Source organism: Drosophila eugracilis, unplaced genomic scaffold (genome assembly GCF_018153835.1).
Source record: "Drosophila eugracilis isolate 14026-0451.02 unplaced genomic scaffold, ASM1815383v1 contig_367, whole genome shotgun sequence".
NCBI classification, from domain to species: domain Eukaryota; kingdom Metazoa; phylum Arthropoda; class Insecta; order Diptera; family Drosophilidae; genus Drosophila; species Drosophila eugracilis.
Genome location: NW_024573224.1, coordinates 1,077,179 through 1,094,129, shown reverse-complemented (window position 1 = coordinate 1,094,129; position 16,951 = coordinate 1,077,179). Strand labels below are relative to the sequence as shown.

General features: G+C 40.0%; 1 protein-coding gene across 1 annotated transcript; it reads right to left on the bottom strand.

Moving 5' to 3' along the window:
- Positions 1–492, bottom strand: LOC108116296. The gene has a single exon (XM_017228086.2). The coding sequence runs from the start codon at positions 388–390 to the stop codon at positions 82–84; it is 309 nt and encodes a 102-aa protein (XP_017083575.2). The 5' UTR covers positions 391–492; the 3' UTR covers positions 1–81.
- Between the last annotated feature and the right edge of the window lie 16,459 nt (positions 493–16,951).

The following is a 16,951-nucleotide window of genomic DNA, read 5'->3' as shown; positions in this document are numbered from 1 at the left end:
TACAGTTACATAATTTAAGTTTTATTTTAAAATATTTTATAAAGATTAAATTACAAAATTTCAACATCCCTTTAACCTCCTCTAGTTGGCTATCACATTGTGAAAATATCGGGATACAATGTTCGTTAAGGATGTTAGAATGTCAGGCACCTCCTTGAGACCCTCTTCCATTTCTGAAGGACTGACGAAGCGATAGGCCAACAGAAGGACCACAATCACCAAGGCTGGTAAGGCCAGAGCCACCACAATCCGAGACACAATCACAACGACATAGCAGATCACTACCATGGCCAGAAGAATGGCCAAGATGCGACCCATTTCGCCGGACTTAACTTGATTCGTCTTGGTCCAATCATCCAAACGGTCAAAGATGCCTTCTCCCAAGTCCATTTTGGATGAATTTTTAATTTGTTTTTTAATTTTACTTAGAATTTCTGAACTTCTGAATTTCTGTGAGCTAGACTCGTGTTATATCCAAAATGTTTGAAGTTTTTTTCAAAGATAAAGTTAGGTTTTTAATTTGCTGCACCTCATCTACCATTTTTCAATTGAGAATTCCTTTCTTTCAGTGCAGTTAAGAAAATAACCGCCGACTTTTAGCGACTTTGGGCAGCTGTGAAATCTAAATGGCGCACTTGATGTCAACGGCAGGATATCTCGCCGAATGCCGAATGCTGACTGCCGAACCGTGTCCTGACAACTTGACAAATGAATGATCGGGCCGCAGTCTGGGCACCGCAGAGCGGCCAACCTCAGGCAGCGTACAACGGCCAAAGGACATTTCCAACAGGACAACGGACCCTGGACATTGGACATAGGACAGAGCCGCGGCACATGACGGTACTGACGCGACGACAAACCGCAAAAAGTGAAACGGCAATCGGCCAACAACAGCAACAATAAAAGGGCAAAAATGAACCCGACAATTTCACATCAGCCGCCAGTATACAACCGCCATTCCAGCAATCATGAAAAGCACCAAGCACCGATTACCGATCGGGTGAAGTTCCTGGACCTGGACCTGGACCTGGAACTGGTTGAAAGTCCTTTGCCATAGCTTGCCCGTTCAGTTGGTTGGTGTCTGTGCATAAATTCCATCATATGATATCAATTAGTGATAGTGCGGTGCGACTGAAATGTCATTTGCAAAAATGCGCATATTTTAAACGTGACACACGCAGGCTCCGCACCTCCTTCTCCTCCTCCTCCTCCTCCCTTCAGGCCACCAGGCCACATCAGCCATCCAACAATCCAACCATACAGCCATCATCCCATTCAGACAAGCCATGATATCTCGCTAACGGAGCGAGAGCCATTCGAATGCTCTATTTTGGCCAAGGTATGATTGATGTTTGTTGGGTACTTGAGGTGTTCTTGGTGAGAGAGATCTTAAACTGTAAACCAGTCAACTTTTCATGTTTAGAAAGCTCATCAAATTCCTTTTTTTATTACCATTGTAAGGTTCTTTTTTTCTGATTTTTAATCTCTAACAACCTTACAACTTGAAACCCCAAAAAGAGCATCCAAAAGTCTTCTTATCCCACCTAATTGACCGGCTTGAAATCCCTTTTTTCGTCTCGCTCGCTGAGACCATAAAAACCAAACAGAAAATGGCCAAACGGACCAAACCTGCTGCCTGGTCAGCCACATAAAAATCAGCTCGCCCGCATCAACTGCATGGCAACAATGGGGCGTATGAATATGCAACGATGGTGCTGCCGTCGCCGATGATGACCACGAGGTAGGTTGGGAAAATGGGAAAATGGTTTGGGACAGGAGCAGCAACAGCAGCAGCAGCAGAAGGAGGTGGAGGAGTATCAGACTGGCCTGCAACGGATATGCAGGTGCAATCTCAAACAGAACTTACCACAGAAACAGGGGCGGGGATGAGGTGGTTTTTGGGTTCGGTTTTCGGGAATTGGGCGAGAAGACATGTCAACGTAACCAGAAAACGGATGGCAGCCAAGGCCAATAAAATTGCAGCCAAGTGCAGCTGATGCAACGATTTGGTGACTCTGACTCGCGGCATCCAAACGCCAACACAAATTGCATTTTCAGATTTTTTGTTTTTACCAGCCTCCTCCTCAGCTGAGACCGTTTCGTGGAAATTAAATTTGGTTTTTGGACACCATGGCCAGCAGCAACAATATGCTGAATGCTGAAAATGCCATCGAGTTGCAATTGATTGTTGGCTTATTGACACTCGCAATGCGAAATTAATGCCGGCACAAATGTGCAAATTTGCCAAATTGTTTGTTGGCTTTCTGTCATTTTTGCGGCTGACAAGATAAGCCAAGCTGGAAATTGCTTTAACCGGATTTTTGATGCTTTTGTTTTACCATATTTTGAGTCAAATTTAATTATAACTGCACTCGGTAAGGGGAAAGAAAGGTTAGTTAATGTTGTAGAAAATTGGTTTGTCTTAGCAGTCAGCTTAAAGTGTTTTCACTTTCTCGAAATTAGCTCAAGCGTTAAGTGACTTTGCTCGTTGACCTTCGACCTTAGGAATAATTTCTGTTTTCTATGCCATGACCTGAAATCCCCTTACTTGCTTTTCTTTTTTTGACACTTTGCATTTGATGCAATTGACCTCCGTTTGTAAGCTGGCTTCGTTAACATTTTATTTTTGGCAATCGAGAAAGGAAAATTCTTGATTTTTATTATTCTATGAGGAAAGGTGGTTGGCTTTTCCTTGGGAAAAATCAAGAGAGAGAAAGCTTCAGGGCATTTTTATTGAGCAGTTTTTTATTTCCAGCTTTTTATGGATTTTAGAGATGGAAATATATTTTTAGGAAATATTTTCTTAGAGGTTGGGAACGGAAATTTTAATTTTTGATATAAAAACAACCCATAGTTACGGCTTAAAACTTAATATTTGTTTCTGATAAATAAAGTTCAAAAATGAAAAACATTTTTCTTTTTTCAATTCCTTATTTCCTCAATTCTAGTTAACTTATTTTTCTGATTTATGGCCATTAACCTGCCATCCCCAATACCAAACTCTGCTTGACTTTTATACAAAATCTGAAGTGTAAAATATAAAAATCAAGAACATTTCACATTTTGCTGTTGACATTTGAATGGGCGAATTTTCAATTGATTCATTCGACGAAATGTGAGAAATTAATCAGCCATGGCTTAGGGCCAATGCCACTTGCCAATAGCCAATAGCCAAACTGGCTTAATGGCGACACGTTGCCAAAAGCGGTCTTTCCATTCAAATCTCAATCAATTGGCAATAAAATTGAAATTAACTTGCCACAAAGGCATAAATGCTTTGGCTTCCATTTCCCCTCTACTCCACCCCTCTGCCCACTCGTTTGACACAAACTTAATTTCCAGCAAAAATACTTAAAAAAAAAGGAAGAAAAAATTGGTAGAGAGAAAAAAAATGAGGAGAAAAAATGCTTGCAAAAAAATGTTGGCTGATTGCTCAAATGGGTTGATGGGTTCTGGATGGAGAGGTTTTTTGGGGTGGTGGGTGGACGATTGTGGTGTTGGCTTGGAGACTTTAAGCCACAGGTAGAAGCAAAACAGTTGATGAAGTTTTCGCTCAAAGAAGCAGCAGTAGAAGCAGCAGCAGCAGCTGAAAGGAAAAAATAAAACTGAACTAAAGAAAATTCAGAGAAAAAATTGAAACTACCACACACAGCCACCAAACGAAATAAATTGAAAATCGAGTGAGCAGCAGGAACAGCAACAATAACAACAACAACAGCAAGAAAAACACTTTCCAGGGTTGTCAACTGCATGGAGGAAAATAACAAAAAAATATCAAAAAAACTCTTGGCAATGCGGTTGCTGCTGGGAGGGAGAAAAAGCAGAAAAAACAAAGACCAAAAAAAAAAATAAAGAACCCAAAAATAAAAGACAAATCTAAGCTTTGGCATTCCTCTTGCTTAACAGCAAAAGTTTTTCCATTATTTGAAGATTATAGACTCTAAACATTCAACTCCCCCCACTCCCTCCCACTCTTTTGAAAAACTTGACAAGATATGAGGGTGAGCATGTGCAGGGTTGCCAGTTGGGTTGGTTGGTTGGGTAGAAATTTCCACATCATTGTTGCTGATGATGACGTAGCTGAAAATGCTCCACACTTTTATGACAGCCAAACGATAAGAAGTGAGGAGCGAGTAAAGCTCAGAGGGAAAAACTCAAAAGTGAGGGACATAAAAGATAGATGTTAAACTTTTTCACCAATGCATTCGTATTGCTTTGTTTTATTCGGAAAAATCCCCTCTCTCCGACCTTCCCACCCCCCCCTGTCAAACGTCAATTGCTGTTCGATGCTGCATATGCTGATTATTATTGCCATTGTTGTAGCTCTTGTTTTTCCAGAATTTCCCTGTGAAATGATTCAATAAGCTTTGCCCATTGGCATTTGGAACTTGCCAAACAATTGTGGTTTTTGTTGGCCTCAACAAGGGTCTTAGGACAGGTGGAAAAATTTGATAATATTTTATAAAAGCGGAAGAAGTTTAAATAAAAAATATTTTAATATAAAAAAAAGTCATTGCTGATTTTTTATAACTTTTAAAAATATTTTTAACTCTTTTAAGATGATTTTACCATGAAATTTGGAAGGCTAAACTTTGATTTCTTCATTTAATAGCTGTTTTCTTATTTATCATTTTTCATTTTCTTATTAATTATTAAAATATTAAATAATTTTCATTAAATCCTTATTTTCCAGTGTTTTTCCCATTCAATATTTATGATTTTGTCATGTTTTCAGTTATCATATTCGATGCTGTGCTCTTTTGCTTATTTTCACTTTGCCAACCACAATCAATAAATGCATAGAAATACTGCAGAATAATTTTATAGACACTCAGTAACTCAGGGGGGAGTTCTGGACACCGTTTTGGGGGTGGGGCTGTACTGGGGGAATGAATGAAAAGAATATTGTAAAATACATTTAGATGCATAACTGAGGTAGTTGCAGCAACAACACCTTATTCCGACTGCCACACCAATAAGGAAACGGAAAAGTCACTACCACTGCTCCCACTCTCTCTCACTTTCTCGAACAATAGGAATTGTTAAAGGACTGTGGCCAACTGTCGGGCAATAAGTTTTGTGGAGAGGGTTAAAAAATATGAAAGCAACTTTTCCGGCTACTAAAATATGCAAATTCAAAAGTTTTCAGGCCAAATCAAGCGTAGCCGAAGGGACCGAGAGAGCACTATGCACTATACAACTGACAGACAGGTGTCATTTCACTGTCTGTTGCCATGATTTTTGATTATTGTGTTCGCATTTTTATCAGCATAGACTCTGTCTCTGTCTGTCAGTGGTCAAAAGTGATATGGCCAGAAAAGGTGGGCGTTCGTAAAGGCACTTTTACCCATTCGCCCAAAAAGTTTTTCTTCTTGCCAGTTGCTTTTTTTTTCTCCATTGCCATTTATTTTTGATATTATATGAAAAGTTTTTATTTTCGAGTACCAACTTTGGACATAATATTACACAAATTGTTGGTAATTTACAAGAAGGAAAATCTGGGCATTATTCCAAATCAGTTTTTGGCAAGGAAAGTTGTAGGTTTAACTTTATATTTACCTGGAAATTTGTTTTTGGAAATAATGGGTTAAATGTGAGAGGGAAATTGGTAACTAAGAACTACTTTGTAGCTAACTATACTTATTTCTACTTAATTAAAAGAATTTCTACTTTTAATTATACAAAAAATTAATTAAGAAATATATTTACTTATCAGTTTTCCATAATCCAAAAAGTAGCAGAAATATCTTTCACTTAAGATAAAGAAAAATCTGGGAACTGCCTTTTGCAATTGTTGGAACTTTTTCATCACCCTTTTTCCCGAAAAAAGAAAAGTCCGCTTTTCTTCTCTTTGTTGTTGCTCGTTGGCGTTGCCAAAACAAGTGAAGCGCATTAAAATGCAAATTTGTGCTTTTTTGCTGCTTTTTACTTTCTGTTGTGATTTGTGTGGATTGCTGTCTGCCGTTTCGCAGTTTAGTTGTGGGCGTGACCAGGAAAATCGCGGGGAAATCGGGTAGAATGCAACCTTTTTTTTCCCTCTTATAGAAGAATCCGATTTTTCCGCCATGCATAATCAGTTTGAATTTTTATTTATTTATTTTACGCGCTTTTCATTTGCCATTCGCGGACCAAAACTCACTTTGGCTCTATCTTATTTTCCCTTATTGTTTCTTATTTCTTATTTCATTTTGTTTGTGATTTCGCTTTGTGGGCATGGCTTTTTATTTTTTTTATATATACTCGTTTCTATACATATATATTTTTCCAGCTCTTTTTTTATCAGCTCTGCATTGCTCTGTGTTGGCAGCACATAAAGTAATTTATTTCACTTGAACACATTTTCGTTTCCGTTTGTTGTTTTTTCGCCAGCGACTTAACAGCAGAAGAGATTCAAATAAAAGTTGTGAAAAAAAGGGAAAGATTTTCCACTGCGTGGAAACATTTCATATTGCTGCTGTTGTTTTGCATTGCCTGTTCATTGAGTTATACATTTTTAAACATTCATTCCTGATTTTTGGGCCTTTTGAATGCTGCTGCATTTTTCATTTCATTTTTAACCGCATGGCTCTAACAAATTTTGCCTTTCCCCCGAAACGGTTTTATGGAATTTATCAAATATTTTTTTTCCACCAGAACTTATTCATGTGTGAGATTTGTTTGTTGGCAACAATTTTTAGCCTTACTAATCAAATTGTTAGTTTGCAAATAAAAGAGATTTACGAAACTCACATCTTATTTTAACTTATTTAAAGACTAAAAGCTAGGCTGGTGGAGTTGAAAGAGTTGTCTAGTCATCACTTAGCACCTAATTTATTGATAAACCAATGCCCGATGCCAATCAATTATTTAATTATAGAGCTGCCAGCAGTCGGCAACTATCAATAAATGCCAAACTCAAATAGCCATAAGCCCGAAACTAATCAGCAAACAGCAGCAGAAGCAGCAGCAGCTAGAAACTGGGATCTCGGCGAGCAACAAGCACTTGCAACTTGGGGCAACTCTATCTCTGCTTTCCTCTGTGTCTCTTAGTCAGTGTCAACGCCAGTCAAAGTTTCTCCAGCAAGAAGATATAGGTATTTGGGGAGTTAGAGATGGCAAGGTGGTTATAGATTAGAGCTGATTTGTTCAGGGAAAATTTTAGAAAATGCGATAGAAAGAGTAATGTTAAAATACTTTCTTAATGATTGAATATTTAGTGCTGATTTCATTTCAAAATTTCATTTTAAAGCTGCTCATCTCTATTGAGAGAACATCTAAACGCCTAGTCAGAGTCTGGTTTGTTTAGCCTGCTAGTTTCTCATCACCCAAGCTTCCACACTATCCGCCAGGCAAAACAAACTTTCCACAGATCTCCAATGCCTTATCGAAGTGGCTGTTCCTGTGCTTGGGCGCAGAACTCAGCTGCCGAAAGTCTTTCCCACAAAACTTCCGAATGCAAACTGATGCAAAACTTTCAGCCCACGAAGGCAAACGAAGAAAATCTTAGTCTCATATGTAGGCTAGTGTGTGTGTGGCATTGGCAGTTTCCCATCTTGCCAAATTGCTGGCAAAATAATTGTGTACGCCTTGCGGTTGTCAGACAAAAACATACATTTTTGGCAAATATTTAAATAAACGTGGGTAAAATAGAATTGACCCAATTACAATTTGGGCTTAACAGATGGCAATTTGCCTGGCAGACACACAAGGAAATTCGCGACACCTTTGGCTACAGGCCAAGGAAAAAGGAAATTTCTACATTTTCTAAGCTGCAAAAAGGCACTAGAAGAAAGAGGAGAAATCTGCTAAACACAGCCCAGGAAAATCTGTGTCTTCGTTTAGTTACAAATTTGGAGCGTTGATGATTTAGATTAAATTAAATTAGTTTAGGCATTTTTGGTTGTTTTTTTTTGTTTTATTTTAATTAAGGATGGTTTGAGTCTGATATTAAACCCTAGAACCCATAAACTATTTAGCCATTTCATTTACCTTTCCTCCTAATCCTTCAGATTTTATACAAAAACATAAATTATCATAGCATACTTTTGCATGTCTTCTATAATCATTTAGCTTGATATTTTCCATGGGTTTGTGGGAGAGTGAGGTGAATAGAAAACAACTGAATCCGTTAAGTCCCCATCTGGGTAAGGGATTCGCCTTCAACTTCATCTCATCTCTGGCCATTCCATTTCATCCCCCCATTTTCCGGACCTCCGGACATTTTCGCCCAGTGTCGTGTCTCAAACTCAGTGAGAGAGACTGGCAAGTAAAGTGTTTGTTAGCGCATTATGCTGACTTAGATGCTGGGATTCACACCAACCAAGGCAGCCAGGCAACCAACCATCCCAGCAGAACCACTTTTACTTACCACTGTCCTCCGAAAGCGTTCGCCTGGCAAGGATCTTCTGGCTCCTCCTTGTTTGCCAAGTGGCGTGCTGACAGCCAAAAAGGATTTTCGCTTGGCGTTGCCAAAAAGCTTAAGCCTTAAAGCCAAAAGCTAATTTTCCTTTAAGATTTCTTGTCCTCCAGGCGAGGGTAAGTCGAAGTCCTTGGCTGGATAGGGAGGTTGGGGGAATGCATTCTCCACGACGAAGGATGGGCCGAATGGGACATTATCCGTTTGTGATTAGGTGTCCTGACATGCAAATGTATGTTGGAATTGAGTTGCAAATGGGGGCGGGCATCCCGGCTACTATTATCAGTGGCGCATAAAGCCCAAAAAGTGGGCCAAGGGACTTTTGCAATTTATGCACTGAAGACCAACATCTCCCCTCCCCCTACCCCTTCTACCATGCTTAACTCAATTGCCAAAAATGTTTGGCCAACTTTGTAGCTCTGGCTCTGGTTGGCTTTCTACGGCTGCCGTGGCACCTGCTCCTCGAGACGAAGTTGTAGGTAATGAAAACTTTTGCTCAAAATAATAAGTATCATAATTTTCCAAGGGTTGTCAAAAAACTCTTTTAATTTATGCTTGCCATTTCCGACCGAAGTCCAGGTCCAAGTCTGGCTGCCAAAATCAACATAAATAAGCAAAAGTTGTTCAGGCCTCCTCTTAATTCCCCCCTCCTCACCCTCTCGCCACTCTCAACTCAACCCACTCTAAGGGCGAAGTTTGCCTTTTTTGTCACTGTATTTGGGGCCCATGGCATGTGTATTTGTGAGTCAATGCCGTTGTGTTTATGGCAAGTTGGCAACTCTGTTACAATTGCGCCTAATTTCATGCTGTACTTTGGCTGGCAAACAAATGTTGCTGCATACTTTCAGGTAAATAACTTTATTAAAATAATGACAAGCCAGCGGTGTCTGCCATCCCTTCCCTTGACGCCGCACACAAACAGTCCCTCACTCTGGGATCCTGTAGGAAGGATGCTCGGTCGGTTTTTGGGTTGCTTTTGTCCTGGCTGGGGCTCGGGTTCGGCTAGGTGATCTGTACCTGACATTGTGTTTACAGGAAAAGGAGCGTATTACTAGAGGATTTTATATTATAATGAACAGTGTTAGTTATAGAAATCAGAAGGAATTTAGAATTGTTCATAAAAGGGTCTATAAGTACGCTTAAGTCAATTAATAGGTTTTTTCTGCCTACTTTTAGGCATATTTATAATATATAATGTATAAACACATTATTAAGATGTTCAGATTTGATTAACCATTTAAAAATATTCATTTATATGCATAGTTCTAAGGCTAGTACACCCCCCTTCATCAAGTACTACGACTCTGGTCAAAGTTTACCCAAGCCCAAGTTGATGCACTCCATATGAAGGGCACCCAGACGACTCAACTTTAACTGGTGCTGTTGGCCAAAATAACGCTGTTGCTGAAGCAACTTGGCCAGGTTCATCTGGTCCCCGCTGCCGTTGCCATTTTGGGCCATAATGCACAACGAGTTTTTAGCCCAAGAGTGCGAGAGTGCGCGCGCCCCGAAAATGTGACGCTTCTAATTATGAAACTAAGCAGCTTGTGATTTGTTCAAGCGTGAAAATGGCTGTCGACAACAGACAGAGTATGGTTAGGAGGTAGGGGAACAACGTTTGGCGGCAGAGCGGACCTTGTCTCGGCACGCAAAATATTATGGCAACTTGTAAATAAGCCGCAGCTGGCTGGGAGCAACGACGAGCAGGTCCAGGCCACGGACTTTGGATGGCTGGAAAAACCATGGCAAAGCCAAAAGCAAATTTTCGTACCGAAAATTTATGCAAAATTATTTCGTAAAGTTTGCGTTGCGCCATCGCCCATTTTTCTGATGGGGGGGGGCCAAACTGCGACTGCGACTGATGCTGCTTAAGCCTTTTGATGATGGCTCCTCCTCCGCCTTCTGCTGGGTTTTTCCCACAGCACAACCCCTTTCATGGAGGAGTTCATCGCCACCATGGCCGCCCCGACAAAGTTTAGCATTTTGCGCGACAAAGTGGCAAACAGTTTAGCAGAGTTTACGACAACACAGAGCCAGCTCTTCGCGCTTGTCGCTATCCAAAAACGTTGCGTATACGCCACGTCGGCCTCAGCACAGCTCAGTTTCTGTTGGCCAACCAAATTTCCCCCTCGCCACTCCTTTGAGTGTGGACTATTTAATAGCAGCTGCCATGCGGCCATGATGCTAATTACAGTTGCCATTTAAGTGGTTGCACCAAAATGGCGGCATATTATTTTTTTACCCCTCTTTTTTTTTTTTTGGTGGCAGTTCAGGTGGGAAAATTACTGGAAAAGGTGAAGGTTGGCCAACTTTCGTGGCTGGTCTGTTAACTGGCTGTTTGAGTTGGCTTAAAATTGGATGACACCTTGTTGTATCAGGTAGATATGGAGATTCCGAGGCATTTTCTAAAAATATATACTTTTAAGGTATTGCATTTCCCATTTCCAATAGCCTTCAAGTACCAGCGAAATTTCTTGGGATTTTTACGCATTTCTCTGCAAGTTCAATTACCAGAAACTCGTTTACTGGCAGCTCCCAAAGAGAAACTCACGAGCTCGCTCGCCGAGCTTGAGATCCAATCAAAATCGAATGTTTATTGTTGGCTTAATCGAAAAGGGTTCGCCGTGCAGTCCAATACATCAAACATACCGATGCGTCTGGTCGTATTTCGCCAACGTATTCTGCCAAAATTTCAGTTACAATTTCCCAGCAACATCGCCTGCCGCATTCCATGGCCAAATCCAAGAGTCTCGAACATGCTCAGCCCGTGTAATGCGCGTTTAAAAAGTTTACAAACTTTTCGCCAAGTTCTTGGCGTACTTTTCCGTCTTTTCCTTGCCTCCGACCAGACTGCTACTGCAAATTCATTTTTTTCACACCGCCTGCAACTTTGTGGCCACCAGTAAAGTCGATCGGATGGGGGGTTGTGGAAAAAGGGGCCACAGGGCCACGCCCATTTCACCAAACACGCGCCTGTTTACACTTTTCGCGCCGCTTTGATGTATTTTCGTTGCCCCGCCGTGGCGCTTAAACTGCAAAACGTGACCATTTAAAAATGCGCCACGTTTGCCAAACAAAACAAGAAGAAGTTCGAAAAACCAGGAGCTGCAAAAACTTTGCCAATGCCTCGAACTTTGCCACCGAAAAAATGTGAAAAGGCCGAAAGCCGGCCGAGAAGTTCGTGACAAAGGTGAAAAGAGCACAGCTTGTTTCAGGGCGTGGCAGTCATATGCAACTGTGCCGCATGGCTCTAAAATTTATGAAAATTGATTTTCTCTTAAAAGGCCAAACCGAAACCGAAACCGGACAACTTAATGCCAACCAAGGGAAAAGCTACAACAAAAAAAAACTTCATTTAATGATATTTTCACTCGAAACGTGCCAGACAATTTTAATAGAAGCATCAAAGTTTATTTCTTATATTTTTTTGTAGTATTTTTCTTGCTTTTTTGATTGCTTACGTGAGTGTCACGCACGCGTGTTGCAAACGCTTGATGATGGCAGGTGAAAGGCGAGTTGCTTCGCTGATTTTTCACATGTGGTAAATGGAAAGGGGTGAAGGTGTACGTTCTCAGTTTGGTTATCTGTAAAACATTGACGATTTATAGATTTTATAAAGAATATTCTTGTATTTATTTTGGGATTTATTGAATTTTTGAAATTTTGAAGATTCTGGAAAACTTTATCTACATTTTTGATATTTTCCATCTGAGAAAATGTTTAATTTTCCTGAATGTTAACATTACTTTATCTTACATATTTCTTTTGCAAATAAAGCAGAATTATTTTGATAAATAAAAAGAATTTCCCAGCTATTAAAAATCAAGCTAAAAAACTTAAATATTTTATTTACCATTTCCCAAAGTTTAATGCTTCCTTATTACCAACTTTACGGCTCTACATATACCATTTCGGTGTTATAAAACTTGTTTTTATTTATCTTTTCGCAGTTCTAGAACACCCCTTATATATTCCCATAAAACAGTTTTGGCATAAACGTGACGAAAAAAAAAAGAAATAGAAGCCTGATGCAGAGTTTCCGGTCTGGTCTGATCTGGTTTTTGGTCTGGTCCAGTCTGGACCGAACCAAGTTAATTTTCTATAGCACTTTGTTGTCATTCAGCGCTTTTATTGGACATTCGAGTCCACGTACCACCCACCATTTGAATCGCCGTCCCCCAACTCCGATCCATTTGGCTCGATTTAATTGAAAGGAAAACATCACGGGGAAAAGCGTTGAGGTGAACGTTGGCTAATTCGGTAATTTGCACGCAATTGCATGAGTTGTTGACCATATCTATAGGACGAGTGAGTAGGGGGAAAGGGGGCTGTACGTAGGAAGCTGCCCAACATACCTCTGTATGTGTATATGTATGGGTATATAGGTATATGGCAGAGAGACATGTGTGTGCCGTTCGGGTTTGTTGACTTCTGGCAATTGACTTAAATGACAGCCTTTGTTGTCCGCCTGTATTGTCCACGGGCATGACAGCATGGCGTATGCGTAATGTTCATTTGATGTGCGTGCTCTGAGCTGAAGGCAAACTGATGAGGCGTTTATTGGGCTTACACTGGCCATTTTGCCACTCGCCGTTGAATATTTTATTTATATAAACTTAGGAGAGAGTTTTCTAAAGAGTAAACAAACTAAAGTTCCCTTGAATTAAATCTATATTATTTATTAACTTTATTTACTTCTAGCTGATCTGTAATGTTTTTTTGGGAACTTGTAAGAACCTTCAGATTAATGCAGCTTGAGAATGGAACTGCAATCAAAGTCAAATTTGATGAGCACGCAACTTGAAAATAAGTTTCAACTTAAAGTTCTTTGCTTCTTGACTTTCTAAATCCCAAACAAACTTTGAAAGGCTCTTAAAAAAGTAGAGGAAAACTATGGAGGCGATGGAGTTGGAACTAGAGAGCTAGAGCGGGAACTGGAGTATCTCTCTCTCTCTATACCCGGGAGTATCCTTCGGTTTGAATGTGAGTCTCTCTGCCACGCTGCGTTTAACACAAATGAATATGAATGCGGGCATGGGAAGGATGGTTGGCAGACTGGGGACGACTCTGGGTGAGTGCTAAATAAAATTTAATGTAGTGCGAAACGTTTATGAGCTGCAACCGCAGCTGATGAGTTGCCCGAAGTTGTTGTTGCTGCTGTTGTTGGGCGGCAACGAGGCGGAGCGGTAAATAAACAAGTGGCAAAGTGCGCAAAAAGTCGACTGGGCGTATCAGTTTGCCACCTTCCTCTCTCTCTCGAGAATCCTTCAACCGAATGCCAAGCGTATCCTTCCATCAGCATTTTAATTTGGCAATTGAAAAGTTGCCGAGGTACTTAAAATAGTTTTTTTTTTTTCCTCCAACCCATATGGCGTATACGCAATCAGCTTCTGGGTTAATGCTTTTGGCAGGCACACATCGGGCAGAGTTGATGGAATTTAATTGAAATTCTATATATAAATAACGATTTCTATGCATCTAGCACTTCAATTGCACCGCAGACACTACACTATGACGGCTCCCTCGACATCAACAAATTCGACAGCTGAAGCGCTGTTTGATTTTCCATTTAAATATGAGAAGAAAAAAAATTTGCATTTGCACTGCAGTTGGCATTTTGCCCCGCCAAGTTTATATTTTTTTCGCATGCTACGCCTTTCGGCTTGAAAACGCACGGGGAAACGCTGCTTGTAATTGACAGTACCAGAACCTCTGACAGTTTAATTATTTTTTACCCACCGTCAAACACTCTCCTGCGGTTGCTCAAAAACTTAATTGAAATTCAGTTTTTTACTCTTAGCATATATCATATTAACATGCGATGGAAATGCAGCTCAACTTGGCTTTTAATAAGTTTTCAAAGGCAATTAAAAATATGCCTTTGTGTGGGTGTTTAATATGTGTGGGTTTACTACCAACTTCTGCGACTTAAAAATCCAAAAAATTCGATAAAAAATGTTTTTATCTTCCAATTTATTAGGTTTCTCCTCCTCATGTAATACCAAAACCTTTCTGAAAGAATGAAAAACAAATTAGAAAGTCCGTTTAAGTAAATACTCAACTCTCCACTTTCCTTTAATACTTTCCAATATCTGTTTACCCTCCAGTCATAACCAATAACAAGTGCTAACAACCTTCATAGACGTCACTTAAACTGTCCAACTGCTAGGCGCTTAGGGTCCACCATTCGAGTTCCCTCAAGTGTTGCTTTCCTTTCGAACACCATCTGTACTCGTATTGGAAAACAGCGAAAAGAAAGGCAGTGAAGTCCACCTCATGGAAAGGAAAACTTTGGCCAGAACCCATACTGACACACCTAAACACACACACACATAGGCAGGAAACCAAAGGCAGGCGGAACCCATAGACAATTTCCGCTTCCTGTTGTAAGATGAACAGCTGCCCCAATGGCGATTCTGCTCTTGCTTGCCTCCCAACCAGTTTTTTCATTCTTTTTGCCGCTTTTATTGTTACCAAGATGTCGGGGTAATAGGGCCAATAAAAATGGCCGCCAATTGCGGTGAAAGTGCGGACCTCTAGGCTCCAGCACTTGAAGTTCTTGTGTTAGGGAAGAAAAGGTGAAAAACTAGAAAATGGAAATGAAATTGGTTTTCAATATTGCCTTGAATTAGCTTAAAAAGATATTTAAATAACAGCAAACAGTAAGTAATGTATCGAAAAGCCTAGACTAGCTGGAAAATTTATCTTTTGTAAGTAAGTTTTCCTTTCTAGGTTTGCCTTTTTCTTTTTGAATTTCCCCAAAACAACCATCTGTAGTCCTTGCCCATCAACCTTGAGTACTTACTAGATTGTAACTCCCAGACTTACCTTCTTTACCTAAGCACATATCATCGGAGCAAAGTCGAGGCTAAGCAGGACATTAGCCTGGCCACTTAGCCAGGACATTAGTCTGTGCTCAGCCCTTTGCCCCGTGTGTTGGCAAGGCTCAAAACGCTTTGCTGCCTTTTAATGCGTTTAAGCGCATTTACTTTGCCCTCTGCAAGAGCTACTTACTTGGCATTCAGTGGAATGCCTTGTGGCCTTCGCCTCAAACAACCACCCACTTGTTGATGGCTCACCACTCACCCCCACTCACCCACACATGTGAGCTGATTATGTTAATGCGCGGACCCGTTTAATCCGTTGCCAAGTCAAACAGCATTTGTGGTACCTGGAAATTGAATTAAGGAACAACAAAAATATATATAAACAAGCTCAAAGTTCAGAGTTAAAACTGCGCTGGCAATTAAATTAAAAGTTGGCCAATTTTATTACGATTTTATGACTTTCACTTGAGAGCTGAAATTACCAACAGGTCAAGCGGGTGGGCGAGTGTGTGTGTGTGAACTCATTTTACGGCACTTTCCTTTTAAGCTTTTCCTGCTGCGTGTTAATAGGGTTGAAGAAAAAACTCAAAACTCAACCTTTTCTTTCTGAGCTAGCTGGGTTATTATATTAAAAGGATATGCTTAGCTGTCTTAGATTGGGAAGTGTACTTAAGGTAAGATAATTCTTACTACTAACATATTTTCAAATGCCTTTATTTGGGGGTTTTGGAAGAAATAGAATAGGAAAACTTTCTTATCTTTTTATAAATGAGTTAAAATCATATTTAATGATATTTTTTAAGAAATACTATTTACAAATCCCCTTTTAAAAGAGCATCTAGTTTTCGTTTTAACCTACATTTAACTTTCCTCCTTTCGCTTTCCAATTTCTCTGTTTTCACCTTACCCTTGCCTTTGTTTGCTTTAATTTCCACTTTTGGCCTTCTTATCGAGAACCAAAAGCTTCAGGTTCACCAAGCTGACCCGCATTTTAAAGCTGCTTAAATGTTTGGCCAAAGAGCGAGCCATTGAAATGAATGAATATTATGCTGGAGGGGTTGTGTTTTTCCGTGGGGAGTGTTGAGGGGTGAGAAAGGCAAATGGGAGGCAATTTGCGGGCGGGCAGCAAACAAAAATTCATTAAAATTTTGCATATTTATAAAACTGGAAAGCCCCCCACCGCCTTGGGGCACTTTTGATTTTTTTTTTTTTAAACCGTTGCCCTTTCAGAAATTTCCTTGTTTATGCCTCGTAATGTGGCAAGCTTAAGTTAGCTAGCCGAGTAAAGTAAGTATGCAGCGGAAAAGCTCAAGCCGAGTGTAAAATATATAAGCACCAAAAAAAAAAAAAAGATGCGAAACAAGGAGAAGGAAAAGTTTTTAATATGCGGATAGCTTTAATTAAATATGTTTTCCACTTGGCGAACCCAAAACGCCAAGGAAAACAAAAACAAGAAAAACATAATGTGTGTGTGTGTGTGTGTTTGTGTTTGTTTTGTTTTTTTTTGGTGTTTTTTTCCTCACTCGAAACATAAACATAAATGTTGGTCGGTGTGGCAGGCAAAACAAGCATTTCCCTTCGCTTTTCTTTGCTTGTTTTTCTATTTTTTTGTTGCTTTTTTGTTGTTTTTTTACATACATTTTTCTTTTTTCCCTATTTATGCGAAAAAACTTTTTGGTTCGTGATAAATTTGTATGCAGTTTTTAAGCTGATATTTAATGAGAGTTGG

What these genes read in the sequence shown, in the direction of transcription:
- LOC108116296 (XM_017228086.2), bottom strand. Translation starts at nt 390, where the DNA reads ATGGACTTGGGAGAAGGCATCTTTGACCGTTTGGATGATTGGACCAAG.